This window comes from Anarhichas minor, unplaced genomic scaffold (assembly GCF_050575085.1).
Source record: "Anarhichas minor isolate MPS153535 unplaced genomic scaffold, ASM5057508v1 ptg000016l, whole genome shotgun sequence".
Lineage (NCBI taxonomy): Eukaryota > Metazoa > Chordata > Actinopteri > Perciformes > Anarhichadidae > Anarhichas > Anarhichas minor.
The window spans coordinates 4,462,416-4,483,389 of NW_027466462.1; the positions used below are offsets into that span (position 1 = coordinate 4,462,416).

Consider the following 20,974-nt stretch of genomic DNA (forward strand, 5'->3'; position numbering starts at 1 on the left):
GAGATGGTGATGGTCTTAAACGCAGCCTGTACCGCACAGCGCTGTAGGTGACGGACTCCTTTCAGGAGCAAGACAAGGTGTAAAGCCCCACTGAGGAGGAGATGCAGTAAGCTGCAGGGAGAGTGATAGACTGAAGTTAGCAGGGAGGTGGAAGGGGTGGAGAGATGAGGACTCAATTGAAGGCCGGTGATTTTGTCAAGAGAGCTGGAAAGGCTGTAATCTACTTAGAGGACGACGAGAAGTTTGAGAGACTGGGACGGTTACAGGCCGAACATAAACTCGTTTCATGATTTAAATATATATTTAGTTACAGACAATGTTTTACTGTCCCCTGTTTTTACTTTTACCATTTCTCTTCTTACCAGAAAATGTGACACTATTTTGAATATGAACTTTCTTACATTGTTATATCACAGATAGAAAATAATCCATCCCAAAAGTCGCCGAGACATTTCCCTTAAAACCGCAAATGTGAACCTCGCGGTGAGGAAAAGTCATGTGATGATCACCACAGTCCTCACAATCCATCATCCGGGCACCATGGCTGCCTCAATGGTTTCATACTAATCCATTAAACAGTTGAGATCTCTCAGTCTGGATCTCGCACGGCCATTAAAAAAAGTAAAAAAGCGGATACATGTCAGGAGGACTGCATTCTATCATTTTATTCAATGCCATCTTTAAATAATAAGAATCTGTACATCTCTTAAGTAGGTCTTTGACCATTCATTCCAAAAAGTCATAATAACAAACAGTTTCCTTATTAACAACAGTAATACAGTTGAAGTGCTTAACCAGGCGACCCGAAGGGCCAATAGAGCTCATACAGCAACAAAATGGTCAAAAGAACGGTGTACAGCACACTCTCTTTACACACACACACACACACACACACACACACACACACACGATGAATCCACCTCGCACTCACATTTGTCCATGTTACACACAAACTCACACAGTCCAGCAGTGCACCACACACCCTCTTGATAATTAAATACATTAAAGCAAAACTGCCTGTTCATTCAATAACAGCACCAAACATCAAATAGCATTGCAGCAGTAATAATACTAAGCTTAACATTCCTCATTTTCATCATCATCATCATCAGTCATGAGAATCTTAACATCTGTGAATATACAGGGTCCAACCCACTGGGCCCCAAAGTGGAGTGTTTACATGCTGAACGGTTCTGGACATTGCCGATCATCAGTCAGGTCCACACGTCGCCCTCAGCCCAGCAGAGGGCGACGTGCAACAATGTGCCAGCAAAGACGCCGGTTCTTTGTCCCACAGCTTTCATAGAGAAAGTCAGCCTGGAGTGTGTTTCAGTAAAGTGTGTCTGGAAAATAAGCAGGGTATTGCTGCGTTAAAATCTGTGCAAATTCGAAGAAGACCCACTTAATGTCCAGGGAAGAGCTTCCTCACCATCGTTTCTGTGTGTATTTGGTGTTTAGAGGTTTATGTCTGCGCCCCCGGTAAGGCGAGTGCCGGCTCCAGGCTGGTGGTGGTGGTTGTGGGGGGAGGAGAGGGCGCCAGGCCCTTGGGTGCCGGACAAAGCAGCCCACGTGAGGCTGCGTGGTCCCCGTTCAAGTTCTTGTAAGGGTTTCTGCGCGGCGTGGGTCTGAAACACACCGAGGGGAAGCGGAGGCCCGCGAGGCAGCAGCCGGGACAGGAGATCACCTCCTCCTGGTCCAGAGAGTGTCTGCTCCCGGAGCCGAACGGGGACGAACCGGCAGGGTCGCCGGGAGGGGAGTGGTAACCGTTGTCGTTCGTTGTGGTGTCGCTCCATCCCACGGGTCGACTCACGACCACGTTGTTGTTGTCCAAATGACAGAGGGGAGGCAGGCACGGGGGCCCGTTGGAGATGGCCGACCCCCAGCCGTTTGAGAAGGGAGGGATGGAGGACTGGAGGGGAGTCGAGGAGTGGGCCGGAGGAGGGGAGAGCTCGGAGTAAGGAGATGAAGTGCTGTCTTGTGTGTTTGGGGAGCTGGTGCAGTCCATGGGCTCTTCCTCCCCCCCACCCTCCTCCTCCTCCTCCTCTTGGTCCAGCAGGTCCAGCGACAGGGGCTCAAGGGACAGAGGAAGACCAGAATCAGTCCCACTCCCCTCCCTGATCACCTTCTCCTCCTCTTCTTCTTCTTCTTCTTCTTCTTCTAACAGTCTCTCTTCTTCACTCATTCCGTTAGTCTCGCCGTCCAGCTCAGTCGTGGACTCCTCGGTCAGGACCGTCTTCGGCGCCGATGTGAGGTGCGGAGGAGGCGTACACGGTAGCGAGTGGCAGCGCCGGTGCCTCCTCGGTAGCTCGCAGCTGTCGATCTCGTCGAAGTCTGATAGAGGGGGCAGGGTGAAGGTGAGGGAGATGACGGACTTGCTGGGAGTGTCGAACAGCTTGATCTTGCCCCCCTTGAGGTCCTCCCTCTGAGAGAAGGGATTGATGCGAGCGGGAGTTGCTGCGGTAACAGAGGGGGGCGTGTCCGGTGGGTGGAGCATGTCAGACTTGCTGCGGGAGAGGCGAGGATCTGACAGGATGCAGAGGGAGCGCCTTCGCAAAGAGCCAATTGCTGGAGAAACCGCTTTAAAAGAAAAAGAGTGAGTGAAGCTTATTAATCTGCAGGATCACACACGTTTAGCATTTGGCGCCGACAAGTACACAGAATCGATGACTCACCTTTGACTGTTTGCTCGGCCTTCTGTTTCTTCTCAGCCTGTCTCCTCTCCAGCTCCACCGCGATTTGGGAGAAGGAAGGACGGAGCTTTGAATTCATCTGACAGAAACAAAAGTCAACAGATTGAACAAAAGCATGAAGGAAAGATACAAAAACTACCGTCATCTTTAAAAGCTGCAGTGCAAAATTAAGACCGATTTGATGTAGTCAGCAGTTTTTTTTATTAAAAGCAATCGAGGAGACGTAAACCTGGCTTGGACGTTAGAAGACGGATGGATGCCACCCCTCTAATGACGTTAGCCCATTAAAAATATGGCTTTCAAGCATTTAAAAAACAGGTTACAGAACGCTCTACAACCTCTCTGTTCAAACATGACCGGATCATTAAGGATAAACGTACAACGCTGCAGCTAAACCTGGAATCTGGTATGAAAGAGGCGAAGCAAAAGCTGCTTTTTCTTCTCCCAAGCGACGCTGTAGATACCTTGTACACCGATCTAAAACCAATACAGTAATATATCACAGTCCTGCAGTAAATGAATGGTTATAATGTGTTGATTCAGCTGTATATCATTTTGGAGGATGTAGTTATTTGGGGCTGTTGAACTGTAATGTACATGACCATAATGCACCTACAATTGAGCAGACAACTTCCTCAGACTTTCTGACTAAATATAGAGCAGAAATAGGCTGATGATGCAGCTGACCCAGCAGAAAAGACGGGAACAGTACAAAAAACAGAGGAGGCAGGGTGTGTGTGTGTGTGTGTGTGTGTGTGTGTGTGTGTGTGTGTTTCTTACATTACAGCAGGTGAAGGCCAATTCCAGGAAGTCAGGAGGACAGTCTCCCACCATCTCCTGAAAGGTCGCCTCATCCAAACCAAAGTCCTGTACAAAAACCCAAATGTTTTAAAAATACACATACGTGACCTTTGAAGGAAACTGTCCCATTACACCCGATGGTTACGCCACCATCGGTTTAATGTTTAGGTGAGCCAGTAGTGACAGACAGCAGAGTGTAGTACTAGTAAGTGGACACAAGGGGGAGAATGTCCTCATCTTAAATTTAAAGGCTTTCAGTTTGGGTTAACTGAGGCTTTTTTGGGACATGCAAACTTGTCAAGATAAGAAAGTCAGCTTCCTGTTTGTTCAAGATGACAATCAGCAGTTAGTTTACAAAACGGAAGAGATTCTTTAAAATCATCTCTGAAATGGGGAAACTGTTGCTGCTTGCACAACATTTCACAATACCGACAGACTTCAGGCTGTCAGTGAATACAGGAGCCGTCCTCGACTTGTACATTATCATTAATGGTTTCATTATTCATGCAATGATAGATTAAAGGGCTCTGTGACACGAGACGTGCATGATAAGGGAACAGAGGAAATATTAATGACGACAACTCTGTACCATAGTGCGGGGCAGGAAGTCAGGGTCGGCTTGTATCCTCGCAATAGTCTCACACAGGATGATCCCGTATGCAAACACATCCACCTGCAGAGACAGGAAGACGAGTCGATCACAGAAAGCTACACATCCAAGGGGTAAAGATGAGATCAAATAAAACAGGGAGCGACACCAGACACCTCTTACATAACTAAATCCCTGTTTGCCTTCTACATAATAACCGATTTATTAAATATGTATTGCTCGACTTCAATTCCTGGGAACTGGCTTTTATTCGATTGGCTTTCATCACACCCGCTGTGGACCTTGAACTCTTGCAACAACCTGCAGCTGAAAGGTACCGGTAATGAAGACGGCGTTCTGTCAGTACCTTCTCATTATACACCTCCCCTCTGAGCACCTCCGGGGCCATCCAGTAGGGGGAGCCGACGACAGCCAGAGGCTCCTGGTCCTCTTCCTCACTGCAGAGACAGAAGAGGAGAGAACCAGAGAGAGGAAAGCTTCACGTTAAACCAGCACTTATTCGAGGCTCTCATGAGACTTTTGCCCTGATCTTGTGATAATTTGGAGAATAATGTTACTTTAATAATATAACAGAATCATAACTTGGGATAAGGCAATAAAGCTGAAACAATAGATTAAGCAAACGCCCGGTCAACAGACAGCTTTAATAATCAACGGGCTCAACAGCTTTATCAGATACGTGTTTGCTCGTTTTCAGACTTCACAGAGATGACGACAAACGGATAAGCAAACGGTCGGACAAGAACATCCGGTAGAGCAGGCGTCACGCGCCATTTCATTAACTCGGAGCCCAATCAAGAGGCAGAGAGAGGTCTTATGAGGTGAAACCCGGCTCTGTGAGTGGGGCTGTGTGCACTTCCTCTTTATCCAAAAAAAGAAAAAGAAGCAGTGTTTTGATGTTCTGTGGAGATATTGTTGAGCAACTTTAGCTGAATAAAAAAGGAAGGAACATAAGAATGTGCAAGTGCACACACACACACACTTCCTTTCTGTGCTATTTCCATCTGCTACTGTGGGTTATGAAACACAGCGAGGGAAGTGATGGCAGAGGGGAAGATGAGGAGCCGAGAAGGTCGTGGCTCCCAACGTAAACACCATTTGGAGAAGTAGAACGACAGAAAGGAGAAAACAGAGCGAGTGCAGAAGGGAAAATGGCTGAACAGAAAACAGTGCGGACACCAGAGGAAGGACGGGAGAGCGAAGGAGAGGAATGACTTGTTATACGAGGGGCAGCAGAGATCCAGTAAGAGCAAAAAGGACTGGAATAGTTTGACCTTATTTGGAGTGCTTCTCCTTCATGTCCTCCTCTCCTCTCCACCACACGGACAGTGGTAGCGATCCAACACAAACTTTTCAAAAGGGTTGTCAACATCACTCATTCACTATCAGCGCTGCGCTACAGGATACAACAGTGTTTGACTAAAATATAAACGCAAACATGACCTTGCAAAGGAAGGAAGCGCAATTCACCAGCTGCTGTTGAAACAGACGCTAAAGCAAACAGAGGCTTCGTGTGTGAAAGCTGCAGGCATGCAAAGAAACACACACTGACAAACACGCAGGTGGAAAATATCAACTTCTTAGCTTTGTTTGTAGCTGAAGGGACATGCACACAACTCATTTAGTCAAAAAGCAGTGACATAAAGACTTGTGTAAACACGAAAGGTGGCCGGCACAAACAGAGCCAACACACACACACACACACACACACACACACACACACACACACAGACAGAAAAGGGCAGGCCAGGTTACAGTGGCAGCTGTCTCATGTCAGCGAGAGTCATGTGTTCACTAAATGACTTCAGATAGAGCGAGGAGGACGGGATGGGGAGCTAACGGGACGTAACCGTGTGTCCACACATGTGTGCGTGTGTGTCCACACGCGTGTGTGGGTTAGGGTGAGAAGAGTGATAACAGACTCATTTCTATTGATTAAAGTGGCTACAGTCAATATTTAAGGGCATGGAAATCCACCAAAATCCGGAACTAGAGATGCAAATATTTTCATACTGGAGCTGATAAACTTTATATTTTCCAATTTTGGAGATCTTTGTTATTTCCCCCATTTTACATTTTGGAGCGTTTCATTTGCACGACACGATAAGTCACAATGAACACTGCTACTTTATGTTCTACAGTCAACACTTTCACCATTTCCTTCTTCGCCTTCAAGAATTTGACATCGTTAAGGGAGATATGAGGTCACTGGAGAGCCAGCTGAAGAAAGTAAAACTCGATAGCTGGAACTCCGCTGGTCATTTACAGTCAAGCACAAGCACCGAATTGATGGCGGTGAATAAAATACGCCACATAAATGTCAAAAGCATATAAAAAAAAAAAATGCACAGCTGTGAACACAGAGGAGCAGCGAGTCCGTGGCCGTCTTGAAATGACGCTTCACGATGTTAATAAAAGGTTCCCCAAACAGTGAGTGGTGGTGGAAAAGAGAGGGGGGGGCGGGGCACGACATTCGATGAGGAGGCATCATGTGCCTTATGCAAACTTTGGAAAAAAACCTGGCTGTGCTGATGTGTGTGAGTAATGCGTCTCGTTCTGTGTGCGACCGCGTCTCATCGGAGAGAAAAGGGAAGCTGTGGGAGACATTTATCTCAGACAGATACGGCCCGAGGGAAACGTACGGAGAGAAGTGGAGGAATGTGATTTATTGAGCGTGACTCATCTCATCACAGAGTGTTGATGGAAGTTCTGATGAACGGACTGACCTGTAATCTGGGATTTTCTCCGCCAGGCCCAAGTCTCCCACCACGGCTGAGCACACGCAGCCCTCCCAGCGCACCAGGCAGTTCTGCACAGAGGGGTCAGAGGTCACACGTCACCATTACTGCTGTTAAATGAGTGTGTGTGAGCATTCCTATATACAGTATATATATATATATATATATATATATATATATATATATATATATATATATGGCTGCCTGTGGCCCTTTGTGTGTATTTCCACAGTGATTGACGATGTTACTGTGCAGTGCTTTTTCATTTGCTGTGAAGGCTTTTTAGGAGACATATTAAAGCAGAACTGCCGATGTTTCCACCTCGCTTGAGATGAACAGAAACGGTTTCTGAGCCATTTTCCTCTATGAAGTGATTATTTCACCACGTCAACTTAACCACAATGATTTGCTAATAGCCAACAGTTTCCAGCATGTCAACATTTCCTTTGTAGACTTTGTAAATTGAGATTTCAGACACTCGACCTATAAAATATAAACAATAGATGGCATCTTTGTTTATGTTTTACCGCTTTATATGTTGTGGTTTGTAGACTTCATCTCCATGTTTTACTTCACTGTCATCAGGCTGATATCTAACTTTCCTCTCCTTTCTTTGAGGTCTACCTGCGAGCCAGGACCTCATTTTATGTTAGCACAACATCAGCATTAGCCGTCTGCTGCTAAAGACCATGCTGGCATCCAAAACGCAACATGTCCCACAGATCCTTTTTGTTGACGTAGTTGCAAGATCTGTGAAAGCCTTTAAGACTCTCATTGTTGGAACCTCTATGTATTGGAGTCTTTGTGTGCATCCATAAGTAATTGCAGTGTGTTGTAACACGCACGCATTGCTACATTACGAGCAGACTGCCCTGATGTTCGGTGATGCGTGTGTGCTGTAAACGGGCACCGACACGCGTGTGTGTTTGTGTCGTCACCTTGGAGGTGAGGTCCCTGTGGAAGATGCCCTTGCTGTGCAGGTACTGCAGTCCCCGGGCGACGTCCAGGGCCAGGATGATCCGCACGCTCCACGACAGATACACATCGCTGCCCAACAGCTGCTCCAAGTTACCGCCGTTTATGTACTGGATCATCGGGATAAACAAAAAGAGTTCATTATTAACGAGGAGTTCCTTCCATTTTTGTAATTGCTTCAATATTAATAAAACTGGGACATAAAGTCTCATTTCTCGCAGTAATTAACTGTAAGATTGCGCTGTTAAACTTGGCCACATGAATGTTACCGTCAGTCATTACATTACGCTTATATTTACATAAGGAGTCCTCTTCACGGAGCCGGACGCCATGTTTCTACAGTAGCCCAGAGCGGACAAACCAAACACTAGTGCTAGATAGGGCCACCGTAGTTCTCCTAAATGCTTTTCAACCTGTCCTGTGTCAAGATTTGCTTTAAATTACTGTTATGTATTTATGCAGAGCCGTTTGTCTAGCATGCGGTTGGCCGTTCAAATACACACAATGTGTGCTTCATCGTGCACTTCTACTCCGCAGCAGGTTAATGAGCGTCTCACCTCTGTGAGGGCGTGGAGCTGCCCCTCGTGGACACACACTCCTATAAACCTGGAAACAGAGCACACGAACAATCAGCAACAGACGGAGAACAACAGTGTCGAGACGCACAAATATATTTCATGGCCAGGTAGTAGAGAGAGAAAGAGAGAAAGGACAGCATGTGGTGAGTCAAATGTTTTTAGTGACCTGAGGATGTTGGGGTGCGAGAGTCGGTTCATGAGCTGGACCTCCCTGAGCATGTTGGCTCTGTTGCTGGCCAGGATGTTCATCTTCAGAGCCATCACCTGTCCGGACACACGATGCTGCACCTGGACCGGACAACAACAACAACAACAGTTTTTATTTTGATTCACTAACGTCAGAGAAAGGATTTAAAAACTGTGGCTGTAACGTGTGTAGAAATCGAAACCCCAGGAAATGATGCAATGCAGAACATGCACTTTTATAACAAACTGATTGGAAGTAAAATATTAAAAACATCGACGTACACATGAGCACATATAACAGAACTATAGCTAAACAGAACAGGCCTTCAGCACGGTACCTATGAAGATAAATCATTACAAATGCATGAACCACATCAGTCAACACATGCTGCAGCAGAACGCTGAGTTAGAGCAACACTCAGGTACTTTTGGAAACTGGCCCATGAAAAATGTGCAGGTCAGCAGAGTGTCTTAGTTCATTTCGGCTGCTTCTGTTCCTCGACCCGCTGCTATGGCGTTAGCTTCGTCTGGTATGGTAACCATGGGTGACCCCCCCCCCCCCCCCCCCCCCCCCCATATTTGCTTGGCGAGTAGTTTGACTTCCAAAAGAAAAGAAACACAAGCAGCAGACGAGCACTACAATCTCTGGCAGTGTGTAGAGAGAAGGAGTCAGAGGTGTTTCTGAGTCCGTCTGACTGTGTGTGATAATAGTGTGTGTGTGTGTGTGTAAGAGAGTGAGAGAGTGTGTGTGTGTGTGTGTGTGTGTGTGTGTGTAAGAGAGTGAGAGAGTGTGTGTCTGGAGTGAGAAAGCTCAGTACTGCATGTGCCGATTACCAGCGTTAGATACAAAGTCAGGGAAGGCGAGACCGTTGGCATTATGCAACAACAAGAAAGGACTGCTGCTGTTTATTTTACTTATACGTTTTTAATAATTGTATATATATATATATAATTATATAGTGTATCTGTATTATTGGTGCATTTTGTGTGATTTTGCAGGTTTAAGGGCCTAACCTGTAATTGTTGGAGTTCTACCACATGCATTAGAAGTACAGCTGGGTGTCTGTAGCACTGAATCTTGAAGTCTGCATGCTAACAGTGGTGGTTTAAGCCGCTAACATGCAGATGACATCAAATTATTTTTCCTTTTAAAAAAGGCAATCTAAATCATCTCAGTGCAGCACGTCAGCGTCGGCTATGTCGCACTACAAGAGTACAGGTGCAGGTATTTGGTAATTTCACTGATTTCTTTCAACAAATGAAAAGGGGTTTGTTAAAAAAAATATGTTTATATTTCTCAAATCAAGGGATCAAAAAGGATTAATTTGTTGTCACTACCAAAAACCTCACCCTACTTAAATGTCAATACACTTTGGGAATAATAGCAGGTTGCAAACCATGTGTTGTGAGCTTGGCTTGTTGGGCCACACTCATGTTTGCATTTAGGATCTGCAATCAGCCTTTTAATGCCCGACTGCAAACCACATTTCCTTCGAGCTAATAATAAAGTCGAACCGGCTTGGGAGGGTTTTCAGGTTGGGACTTCATTAGTGGCATGAGTGAGCAGTGAAATAATGAAAGGGTGAGGGAGGGGGGAGTGTGTGAAGGGTCAAAGTCCGGAAGTAAGAAGTGTTGAGCTGAAGTCACACTGGCCTGAATGTGAGCTGGGCTCTGGATCAGAGTGGCGATGGAAACAGACTATAAAGCCTATTAGAGACGAGACTATAGTGCAGCGAGTAATGCTATTAACACACACACACACACACACACACACACACACACACACACACATCCTCCTAAAGGCCGGTCAATGAGAGTCAATCTCCGCTTCCGCACTAAACCCTTTGCATGGATGCACACATGTAAATCACATAATTGTGTACAGTAGTTTCTTCTTCATGGAGCAGAACTTCAAACACGCAGCAGGAGTGTGGAGGGACTGCAGGATTTATCTTTATATACTAACAGCACTTAGAGGATGAGGCAGACTCCTGTAGGCTGGTGGATGGAGCTCTGTGGCCGATTAGGTTTCTTTATATACACACACATCCTCCTCCAGCTTCTATTAGTGCAGATTTATCTGGCAAGCAGGACTGTGGGGCTCTGCGTTGGCTGTGGATTTACATCACACTTGTCCGCTTTCTCCCCGCACACATCTGCCTTCTCACTTAGTTGAAGAAATTCTTACACGCTCGTCTGGTATCCTGAGCCTCTGAACGGTGACACACACAAACTGTATTTCAGGCATGTTACGGCGCAAACGTGAGCCAACTGCTGATGCCGCAGTGGTGGGAATTGCAACGCTGCTTCACGGTTGTCCCGACGGTTTTAAGCCTCCAAATAAACAAACTTCTCACTCATCATTTTTTAAAGGGCTGAGAGTCTGTCTGCAACTTGGACAGCATTATCTCAGGTGTGTGTGTGTGTGTTTGGCATCTGAGAGGATTAACACTTGGTCATCTCCATGACTCGCCACTGGAATGCCAACGTCCACGCCTTCATCAAGATTACCCCACGTCTCTCTCTCTCTCTCTCTCTCTCTCTCTCTCTCTCTCTCTCTCTCTCTCTCTCTCTCTCTCTCTCTCTCTCTCTCTCTCTCTCTCTCTCTCTCTCTCTCTCTCTCTCTCTCTCTCTCTCTCTCTCTCTCTCTCTCTCTCTCTCTCTCTCTCTCTCTCTCTCTCTCTCTCTCTCTCTCTCTCTCTCTCTCTCTCTCTCTCTCTCTCTCTCTCTCTCTCTCATATATGCATGCGGCCAGACACACCCTAAAGCTCTCCTTCAAAACACACTCGGCCTTGAATAGTGCTGCAGTCAGCAGAGGAAAGGTCGCCGGCATCTTTCGCTCTGTGCCGCCAACATGTGCAGTAATGTCTGTCATTAGCCGGCGGCCCGACTGATGCAGAGCGAGACCAGGGAGGAGGAGGAGGAGACTGCAGACGGACACAAGGGTAAAAAGGAGATGAGTTGGACCTTTTAAAGAGCTGTGGTTTTAGGCTACTTGGATAGAAAATATGAGGAATTTAACAGCAGAGAAATTGCAAGAAAATGTGCTTCAGTCTCACAAAGTGCAAACCAGTAGTTTAAAGGATGAAATTAACTAATATAAAAGTATGTTAACTTCCTCAATGGTAGCTACAACCCTGGGTTTGTTCCATGAGGGTCATTATTTTGCGTCTAACACTATTCAAGTGCACAAAAAAAACAACACATGCTCCTGCAGTGTTACAGATGTGGAGCGTTGTTGAATGACTTTGCCTCTGGGTCAACTCTAAAGGCCTCTTTTCTCTTGTGGATTTCAAGGTTAATTCACAACTTCCCAACGTTATAACTGAGGGGCTCCAAATAACCGATGGACTCTGCAAAGCAACACAATAATATCTAAATGTTTAGTTGTGGCATTTGTGTGATAAAGCATCTTTACAGGCCTACTGGTCTGTAGCCAGACACATTAAAAACAGAATCTACTCGTCAAGAACAGAAGTATCATCATCATTTAATGTGCAACTTCTGCAGCATTTCTTTAACCAGACGACAGCAAAATGTGCCCGAGGGTCAGCTTTACAAGCAATCGCTTGAGGACAAAAAACAAACAAAATTCAACCAATTTGACAAGTGAGCTTTGAGCTGAAGTGTGATAACAGAGTGAAAAGTCCCTGAGGGGGTGAACTCCACTCACTCTGTGTGCGTTGGAGAATTGAGAAAATGAGCTTCTCCTACAGAACAACTCGAGGCTTAAGCCGCCGCCGCCGCCTGAGGCTCTGCTCTCAGTTATAGCGAGAAGAAGCAAGAGTGTGAATGCATGTGTGAGGGCGACTGAAACGAGGCACTCAGCCATGCCCATCAGTGAACAAGCAGGGAGGTCCCCCTCACCCCGTGTGTGTGTGTGTGTGTGTGTGTGTGTGTGTGTGTGTGGACGAGCCGTGCTCAGAAACACAACCTGATCCAGGAGGCGAACAGTCCAGGTTGCACACAAGCTGACACGCAACGGCTCACTCGGGTCTGTTGCACAACAGCAACACGGCGCTGACCACGCCCCCCCCTCACCTCTTCCTTCCACATGCATGACCCCAAACATGAGGGGTCACTCAAGACATGCATGCAGAACTACACAGGTTACACGACTGACCGGATGTCCATCAATCACCTGTTCTTTTAAATGAATGAAAAAGTGAGTAAAAGGTCAGTGGAGGTCCTGCAGGAGCAGCTTAAAGGCTCAGAAAGCCGACATTACAAGTTTGAGACTGGGAGTTTGAATACGTGGGGCATTTACCAGACAGAGAGGGTATAATGACAGACTGCATTGAGATGCATTATGGGAAATGTAGGATGCAGTATTGTTGGAGCTTGACTCGTAATTTAAAGACAGGTTATCTCGGCCTCTGCTGTTTTGACCATCCTTTTTTAAAAACCGTTCTCTTGCAAGTGCAGTGCTAAAATCACTAAAGTGCTCCTTTAATGCTCAGGCTTTGGGAAATGAGTCGATAAAAAAAACATCTCGTAATCTGAGAAGATATCTCAGGATTAAACGCAGAAACAGGGACACAGTTTCTGGGAAGAGATGGTCCTGTTGAATCCTTTAAAAAGGTCATTCCAAAACCACAACTAGAGATAACATGGTCCATAACGTATACAGACTCCTTCGGCAACATGATGTCACAGGGAAGTGCCGATAAAAATCAACGGAGCTCTGCTGCGCCACAAAAAACATGTGTTTACCTTCTTACAGTAGAGCGGCCTTTCCTCGAGGTTTTTAATCGACCGCGGTGCCAACATGTGGACGGGAGGAAACGCTCATTGTGCGCCGGCGTAAACACACACACACACACTCTTGAGATAAACTCGTAAAAACATGGGGAACCATAACGGAAAGGAGGCGGGATCTGAAAAACAGTTAATTGTGAAACTCTTGCCCAACACTTCTCCATTTCAATACTTTAAGCAATAAACATGGTGGCCAAGTGAAGATGGGGCATGCTCAGCGCTTTGGTGTTTGTTGCGGCTGTGCGGAACATAAACAATGCTAAGTACTTGTGCGGAGAGTGGCAGCATGTGAGCAGGCCCAGACTGGAGCAAGGGAGGAGAGGAATAATAAAGGGAAGAGTGCTGCACTAAGCTGCTGATGTTCAAGTCTGCACTGGCTCTGCCATACCAACACCACCATTCAACAGAAACACAAGACACACGGAGCCTCCTAAACCCAAACACTGAAACCGATCACAAGCACACGGGTGACAGCTGATGATGGATCGTGGTTTGTGTGCGCATGCAACTTCTTTGTTGTCGTTTTATCTTTCAGGAGGCGCCATTGTTCAGGCAGCGAGGCTTTGCTAACAACTGGTCACATCCCAACACGTCCTGGTGGGAGAGTCCCGCCATCAGCATCTCTTTCTCTCATGCACACCATTGCTCTTTCAAGGGGAGTCACGGCCGGAAAATTACCAGAAGATGAGAGAAGAAATCCCGTCTTGTTCAGAAAGATCATGTACGAGATAACCGAGGTCGTCCAAAGGACTGAAATCAAATCAATGGTTTAGTCTTTAAAGCCCAGAGCGATGTCCCTGGTGGCCTCGGGGTCTGCTGCAATTTAAATATATGCAAACCTTAAATGCATTTTTTCTAATGATACGATTTTACTGAAAGTCAATATATGATAATTCTGAACTTTTCTCCAAAATGAAAACTGGATACACGCAACACATTCGTCGTACTCTCACTGCACACACACACACACACACACATACCACAGCAGTGTTTGGCAACTCATTTCCTTCACATTCGCACTGTCACAAGCAGCTGCCACACACTCACACATCACACACACATCACACACACACCACCATCTTCACTCAGGTTGACAGTATTTGTCGTTTGGAGACTCCAGTCTGTTTTAAATCCGCTCTTTGTGTAATTACTCTCCATCTTATTATCATCATATGTGAGCATAAAGCCACTCTATGCATGCACACACACACACACACACACACACACACACACGACTCTAATCTTGCTCAATCACAGCCGTTATGATAATTACCATGATGACTAGTCTTGTAATGGAGAAATGCTCAAGTGACTCATGTTAATGTATTTGTATTTCAGTTTTACCTCCCACATTTCGCAACCATCACCAAGACAAACATTCGTCATCCGACCTGAAATTATCAAGAAAATGTAGCTACAAGTCAATCGGACGTTCTCAACCTGTTGCTGTATGCTGCTGAGATAAGCACACAAACCAGGGTGTGCCCCGGCTAACAGAAACATTTATTTCTAAAAAGTATTAAAAGATCTTATTTATTTGGTCCCGGAAAAACACTCTACACAAGTGTTTTTCCCAAAACTGCTTTGAAACCAGTGAAAGCCTGCTGGTGTGGTAAACGTTGAGCAATTAGCAAAATGACTACAAGCCATCTGATACGCAAACACGGATCCAAACATACAGGACTTCTACAAGAAGTCAGACTGGGAAGCTTCTGAAAACACTGTTGTGAGATTTCCATGCCTCATGTAAATTGTGGAGAATTTAACGAGAACCAAATGTGATAAGAAGCCTGCGTTTCCTTGTTCTCAGACAGCTGTGTTATCTGCATTAGCAAATACACAAATCCATTATCAGAACGGAAACAGCTGGAAAACGACACAGTAACCAAATTAGAAATCAATCCGACTTGTTTGGTAAAAAAAACAACAACAAAAACGAATAAACTGCATCCGTGAGAAACGCACAGAATAAATATATAATGACTTCCTGCAGTTAAAGAACCGGTGAGTGATGATGCAATGTCTTTGTGATTGAGGGGTTTCATTGCTTTCATGTTTTTAGGGTTTTAGAGTTTGAGGCTGACGGAGAAAGAAAGGACAAAAAAAAACAGAAGCGGGAGTCTTGCACAACGACACACACACACCACACCAACCACACACACCACACACCACAGGAACTCTCCTTTGAAGATTATTAAAACAGAAAAACTTTTTTTCAGGTTACACCATTACACAATGGAGAGGTGAATGGCTGCCTGTCTGCAACCTCCATTGATCTGCACACACACACACACACACACACACAACAGGAGGTCAGGAGCCTTTGTAGCCAAGTGCAGGACATCCATTTTCAAAGCCTCAACGCAAGTAAATGCACCATTTTCATTTTAGCGACGGCTATATTCGATAGCAATTCAAACCAAACATCCGAGAGAGTGTATTTCCTGCAGGACATTAAGGCCCTGAACTGAACCAGGATATGGGAACAATCGTTCAGTCAGTTTTTAATGTGACCGATAGCCGTGGAAACAACTTAGCATTTATACGGCGCTATCAAAAAGGGCAAGCTGATCCAAACCTAAGTGGCAATGTGACAAGCGAGCAGTAAACACGCTGACATTTGCATGCTCATTGGCCATTCAAAGGGCAACGCTGAGGGAGTGACTTCATAGACCGAGTGGAGCACAAAGCACTAAGAGTGAAGTCGCAACACACAAAGACTGATTTAAAGAGGTGAGGGTCGACTCGGCCGTGCACTTTGAAGACTGGATTCTTCAGAGTTTTTGACTTTAAGTTGATGACGCGTCAATGTCTCAGTACTACCAGGCTTAAATATGGTAGCATGAATCACAGAGGTTGTGTTAGTGACTCCACAATGTACATTTTTAGGTTTTTTTTTAACCTCTGAGAGTTACAGCGAATGTTTATCTACTCGTCTTTAGCCCATCCCACACGGGATTACAAGCAGCTTAAGCATTTCAGATCTCTCAGTCACGCAAAGTAGAGCTGAAACAGTTCGTCGATTCACCTTTTAGCTGATGAACAGACAATCAATCTGCATCACTTTTGGTGGATTACTTGTGATTTTTCACGTGTGTAAATGAGCACAATAAAACCAAAGAGTCACTCCCAGCAACTACCTTTACATGCAACGGGTGCTTTATAGGGAGTATTGTACTATTATTATTTTAAGGGCTGCAACTAATTATCCTCACACACTTGAGAAGCAGGAAACGGTAAATATTTACGATTAACTGACTTTCAAAACGGTTGATTCATGTCTGTCGATTGGCTAATCGATTAATAGTTAACACTTTGCGTGACGTACTTCAGTACATTCATTTAAAAAAAAAGGTTGATACGTGTTCTGACTCATCTGTAGTAAACTTATGTTGGTGGACTAATCACACCATCATCACCACTGTGGTGTTCAGTGATCCTGCCTGACACAAAACATGCGTCAATGTAAGTTTGGTGGGCATATTGTTATGATCAAATAATGGTTTTAGTCACTTAGTCAAGCAAAAATTATGATTTTTTTTCTTTCTCATGTATGATTATTAACTAAATATCTGAGTGTTGAACAGTCTGACGAAACTATTTTTAGACAAAATGATTAAAAGAGGAAATATTCGACACATTAATGGAGAATAAAAGCCCCTATAATGCTCAAGATAAAGCAAGTTGAACAATTTCTTCCTTTAACGCATTCCGCATACCTAGAAATGCAATTAAAACTCATGTTTTTCTTCATTAAAAACAAACCTTATCATATAAGTTAAATTCCCAAACGGACGCAGTTTGCTCCCTGGCCAACCTCTCTTTGTATCGTGACATCTCTCACACCATCACACTGTTCTAGAGCCTTCAGTAATGAGAGGATCATCAAAATTAGCCTCTATGCAAGTGAACAGCAGTGTGACAAACAGGGGGGTTGTTGTTGGTCTGAACAGAGATGGAGAGTATCGGGTTACCCACACGTGTGCCAGATCTACCTGTCCTGACTGGATCCACTTACACCCCAAAAACGCATGTTCATGTGAGTCACTGCACATGTGGCGAGGAGAGCCTCATTGGATGGCACAGTGAGGTGTACATTTCCACCATAACATCATACTTTCCCCGAAAAATATATAAAACAACTTCCATCACCAACTTCCTCCTGTGATTATTCAGCATCTTGGTATTTGGGTTAAGGATGCACTGGTTGCCATAGATACCACTAATCTTAGAGATAAAGCAAGTCAACAGGAAGTCAACAACTCACTCACAGCTGTCACATAAAGTTTGGTTCAGTTCACTCTCTTGTCCAATCATCTTAAAGTCAACAAAAAATAGACAGACTTTTTGTAATCAAGATGTTGCGCAACCATGGGAACCTGCAGGACGCGCACGTTAAACCTCGCGTGCGTCCTCAACAAGACGCCAAACAACTTAAAGGGAGTCATAAAATAGTTTCTCTCACCTTGAACACCTCGGAGAAAAACCCCGCGCCGATCTTCTCGCAGCTGAAGTCGTCTAGGCGGGCCAGGCTGGACACGGCGCTGCGCAGGGCCCGGTACGAGGACGGTCTGGTCCGGTTGGTTCCGTGGACGCTGTGCATGGGAGGCTCTGTCTCTCCCTCCTGCTCAGACTCGACCCTCTCCGTCTCCATCTTCATCTCGGACGCCCCGGGAAGAGGAGGAGGAGGTGGGAGGAGGACGTGTGCGTAGTTTAAAATCCAGCCCGACTACTGTTTACATTTCCCATGTCCGCCACAAGGCCACGGCGCAGGGCTCCCCGGAGGGGAGGAGTGATGAACTCTCGGTGGGGAAAACAAATGTCGCAGCTGCGGTCAGCGACCCGTTTGTCCCAATTCCTCCCGTTAAATTCCTGCACACCTCCGGGACAGGCTTGTTTCTGTCTTAGACTACCAAACTACGCTGCTGCTGCAGGGCTGCATCCTGCAGAGTCGGTGCGCAGTTTGGGTGAAGTCCCTCGTGCCGTGCAGCAGAGGAGGCTGTGCCGTTTTCTAAACTGCGCAGGCTGCTGCTGCTGCTGCTGCTGCTGCTGTCTTGGCAGCGGCGTCTCTTTTTCGGTTTCCTTAACTCTGCTCCTCCTGCAGTGGAAAAGGTCGGGGCTCCCCTTCCCGGTTCCACCAATTGAATCCCGGGTTTCCAGTGCCCACCGAGCAGCCTCAGTGACGCTGCAGCCTATTAAAGCTGAAGAGAGAGAGAGTGAAGAGAGAGGGGGGGCGGAAACAGGGGCGTTAATTCGCCAAATCATAAAGTGTGTGCATCGTATGAGACTGATATGACACTAAAACTCCTGCTCGCACTGACTGAGCTACAAGAGTCTGACAACACATGCTGATCACAAAAAGCGATCTGACGCACGCACAATGCTTGGAGGCGTCATTAAGCTCGTTTGCGCCTCTCAAATTGTGTTTTATCTGCATTACCATGAAGACGAACAGGATCGCATTTGCTCTCAATCAACGCATGATGCAAACAATGATGGGATTAAGAAGAAACCCGATTCCATCAGAGAGTTGATCGTACACGAGTTCGTTTGACGCGCTATCTGCTCGCAGATAACAGCCGTGGATGTGCTTGTTTTTGCCTGCACTTTGCACGCACACAGGCGCGCTTTACTACTGACCCGATCACTCGGGCAGTATTGGTGGATGCACTAATGGTCGCTCGGTCACATTGGGGGTCTCTGGACACGCGCATGCCGCCTGCATGGAGCCTCCTGGTGCTCTGCAGGGACCAGCGTGTCGCGGAGAGCCCCAGCCTGACTGCGGCTTGTCAATTATGGATGCCAAACTGTGCTGAGTTTGTGAGCTCGTCTGTCACGGACTCAAGTCCCACAAGTCGCACATTTCAGCTTCATGATTCAAACTGGAGGAAAAAAAAAACCGCTGACGCACAACTGCACCGACAGGCGCGCGTGTCCTCCTGAGAAGGAGGATAGGACTTACCTGGCCTTCTTATAACGTAACCTCCACATGTATGCGCCGGTGTCCTCTGCAGAGCCCCGAGCCCCGATCAGCCCGGTAACCGGAGCTTTATTTTGACTAATTAATCATCTTTGTGCGCCGCCTTCACACACACACACTCACGGGCTTCAGTGGTTTCGGTTTACGTCCCCGCGCTGCCTGCCTCGCTGTGGGTTTGGCTGCATGTAGGAAGCGGAGCGGTGACTTTTGCTGTGCTTTATTGGAGGCGGCGAGGCGGGGCGGGTCCACACGTGATCACCGCAAAAAATGCACCTGTGGGGGCGTTTGAGGCGGCCCAGTTCTCACCTTTAGGAGATGTCTGGCTGTGTATCTAAACGATCTCTATCAGAGATAAGCCAGTAATGCGTCATAGTTCTGCCAAAGAATGGTGAGACTTTTAGGGACCGTTATACTGTGTATATATATTATTATGATTATTATCATCATCATTACTACATGTGTTGATAAATAGTTCAGTAAACTGGGATATATTCATTTGAAGGCTCCTAACTCCCCACCCGACTGTCTATAAACCTGCTGAGTGGACACTTTCCTCTTGAAATACTGTAAATTAGCTTTGATGGGAAACATTTAAGGAGTTATTAAGGGCAAAACAAATACATGCCATGTCCAGGTGGGATGTGTTGGTTGGTCCAAATTGGCCTGTAAAAAAAGTATAAATTATTAGTCAATAGCAATATACTTTATACAGACACTAGTTAACAAGAAGCTATTGTAATGGATTCATTAACTGCTTTCATTTTATGTATGTATTTATGTAGCTGCTGTTTTCAAACCCCAGGGTGCCAAAGAAGCAAATATAAAATGGAGATTTAGGTAACAAGACACTGCACCAGAATGAAATAAGTCAAACCCATTCCTGTACTACAAGCTTAAAGAAATAAAGACAATCCCAGTAAAACCCTCAGATGAAACTATGTTTTGTTTAGGGAGAGATACTCACTCAGAGGTGGATATTTATGCTCTCGGCAGCTGATCATGAACGTTGCGTGGGGAACCCAAAAGGTGCTGTGTGCCAAAGAGCCATAAAAAAAGTGTGTCGTACAGCGTGAAGCCATCTCACACCTCACAGCCACATTCTCAGGGAGATGACACACCGTTAACACATTCAGCTGGAGGTGTGGAATGAGCTTTATGTCGTCTTTATGTTGTTGCTGCTGTCTCTCACTGCATTATTTATCAATCAGTTGATTGGCTCTGTCCTCAAGCCAAAGGGAAAACACTAAACTCACACTATTGTTGCTGATAATAATATGTACAATTTATTATTTAGAGCTGTTGATCACTTATTCATCACACTGACTGTTATAGCTGTCAAAGTTTGGCTTCATTGAGCATGTGTGTGTGTGACAGGAGATTATGTTGACTCCTGCTGACCTTTCAGACTTGTCTCAGGGTTAATTATCACCCGGCAGGGGCTGTATATTGTTGGGCAGAGATTTTCCTCTGATGACTTTCTGTTGTCTTTATTGACTTACTGCTCAAATAACTAAACTGTGTGAGAAGAGCAAACAACCAGACGGTCTAACCAAACTCTCCTAACTTTATGGCAAACACTGAACAATGGCTAGTAGATATACTCCAGATATAATGTGGGCATTTCAATTTTAATTTAGTGTTTATTTTTTCTATGAATT

The 20,974-nt window shown here is 45.7% G+C and overlaps 1 protein-coding gene across 3 annotated transcripts; it reads right to left on the reverse strand.

The window, feature by feature from the left end:
• Positions 1 to 650: 650 nt before the first annotated feature.
• tesk1b (testis associated actin remodelling kinase 1b) lies at positions 651 to 19,965 on the reverse strand. Of its 3 annotated transcripts, none has more exons than XM_076092594.1 (11): positions 19,942 to 19,965; positions 17,802 to 18,537; positions 8,559 to 8,680; positions 8,372 to 8,420; positions 7,778 to 7,924; positions 6,828 to 6,910; positions 4,448 to 4,538; positions 4,081 to 4,164; positions 3,471 to 3,557; positions 2,673 to 2,769; positions 651 to 2,577 (listed from the first exon to the last, which is right to left on the reverse strand). In XM_076092594.1, the coding sequence occupies exons 2-11, from the start codon at positions 17,994 to 17,996 to the stop codon at positions 1,463 to 1,465; spliced, it is 2,070 nt and encodes a 689-aa protein (XP_075948709.1). In that variant the 5' UTR covers positions 17,997 to 18,537; positions 19,942 to 19,965; the 3' UTR covers positions 651 to 1,462. The 3 variants fall into 3 exon arrangements, with proteins under 3 accessions (XP_075948709.1, XP_075948708.1, XP_075948707.1); XM_076092593.1 differs by lacking the exon at positions 19,942 to 19,965 and adding an exon at positions 19,440 to 19,715; XM_076092592.1 differs by lacking the exon at positions 19,942 to 19,965 and adding an exon at positions 19,299 to 19,715.
• Between the last annotated feature and the right edge of the window lie 1,009 nt (positions 19,966 to 20,974).

What these genes read in the sequence shown, in the direction of transcription:
- tesk1b (XM_076092594.1), bottom strand. Translation starts at nt 17,996, where the DNA reads ATGAAGATGGAGACGGAGAGGGTCGAGTCTGAGCAGGAGGGAGAGACA. An exon ending in GAGAAAATCCCAGATTACAG is followed by an intron (nt 4,539 to 6,827) that starts GTCAGTCCGTTC and finishes CTGTCTCTGCAG; the next exon opens with TGAGGAAGAGGACCAGGAGC. An exon ending in GGCCGAGCAAACAGTCAAAG is followed by an intron (nt 2,578 to 2,672) that starts GTGAGTCATCGA and finishes TTTCTTTTAAAG; the next exon opens with CGGTTTCTCCAGCAATTGGC.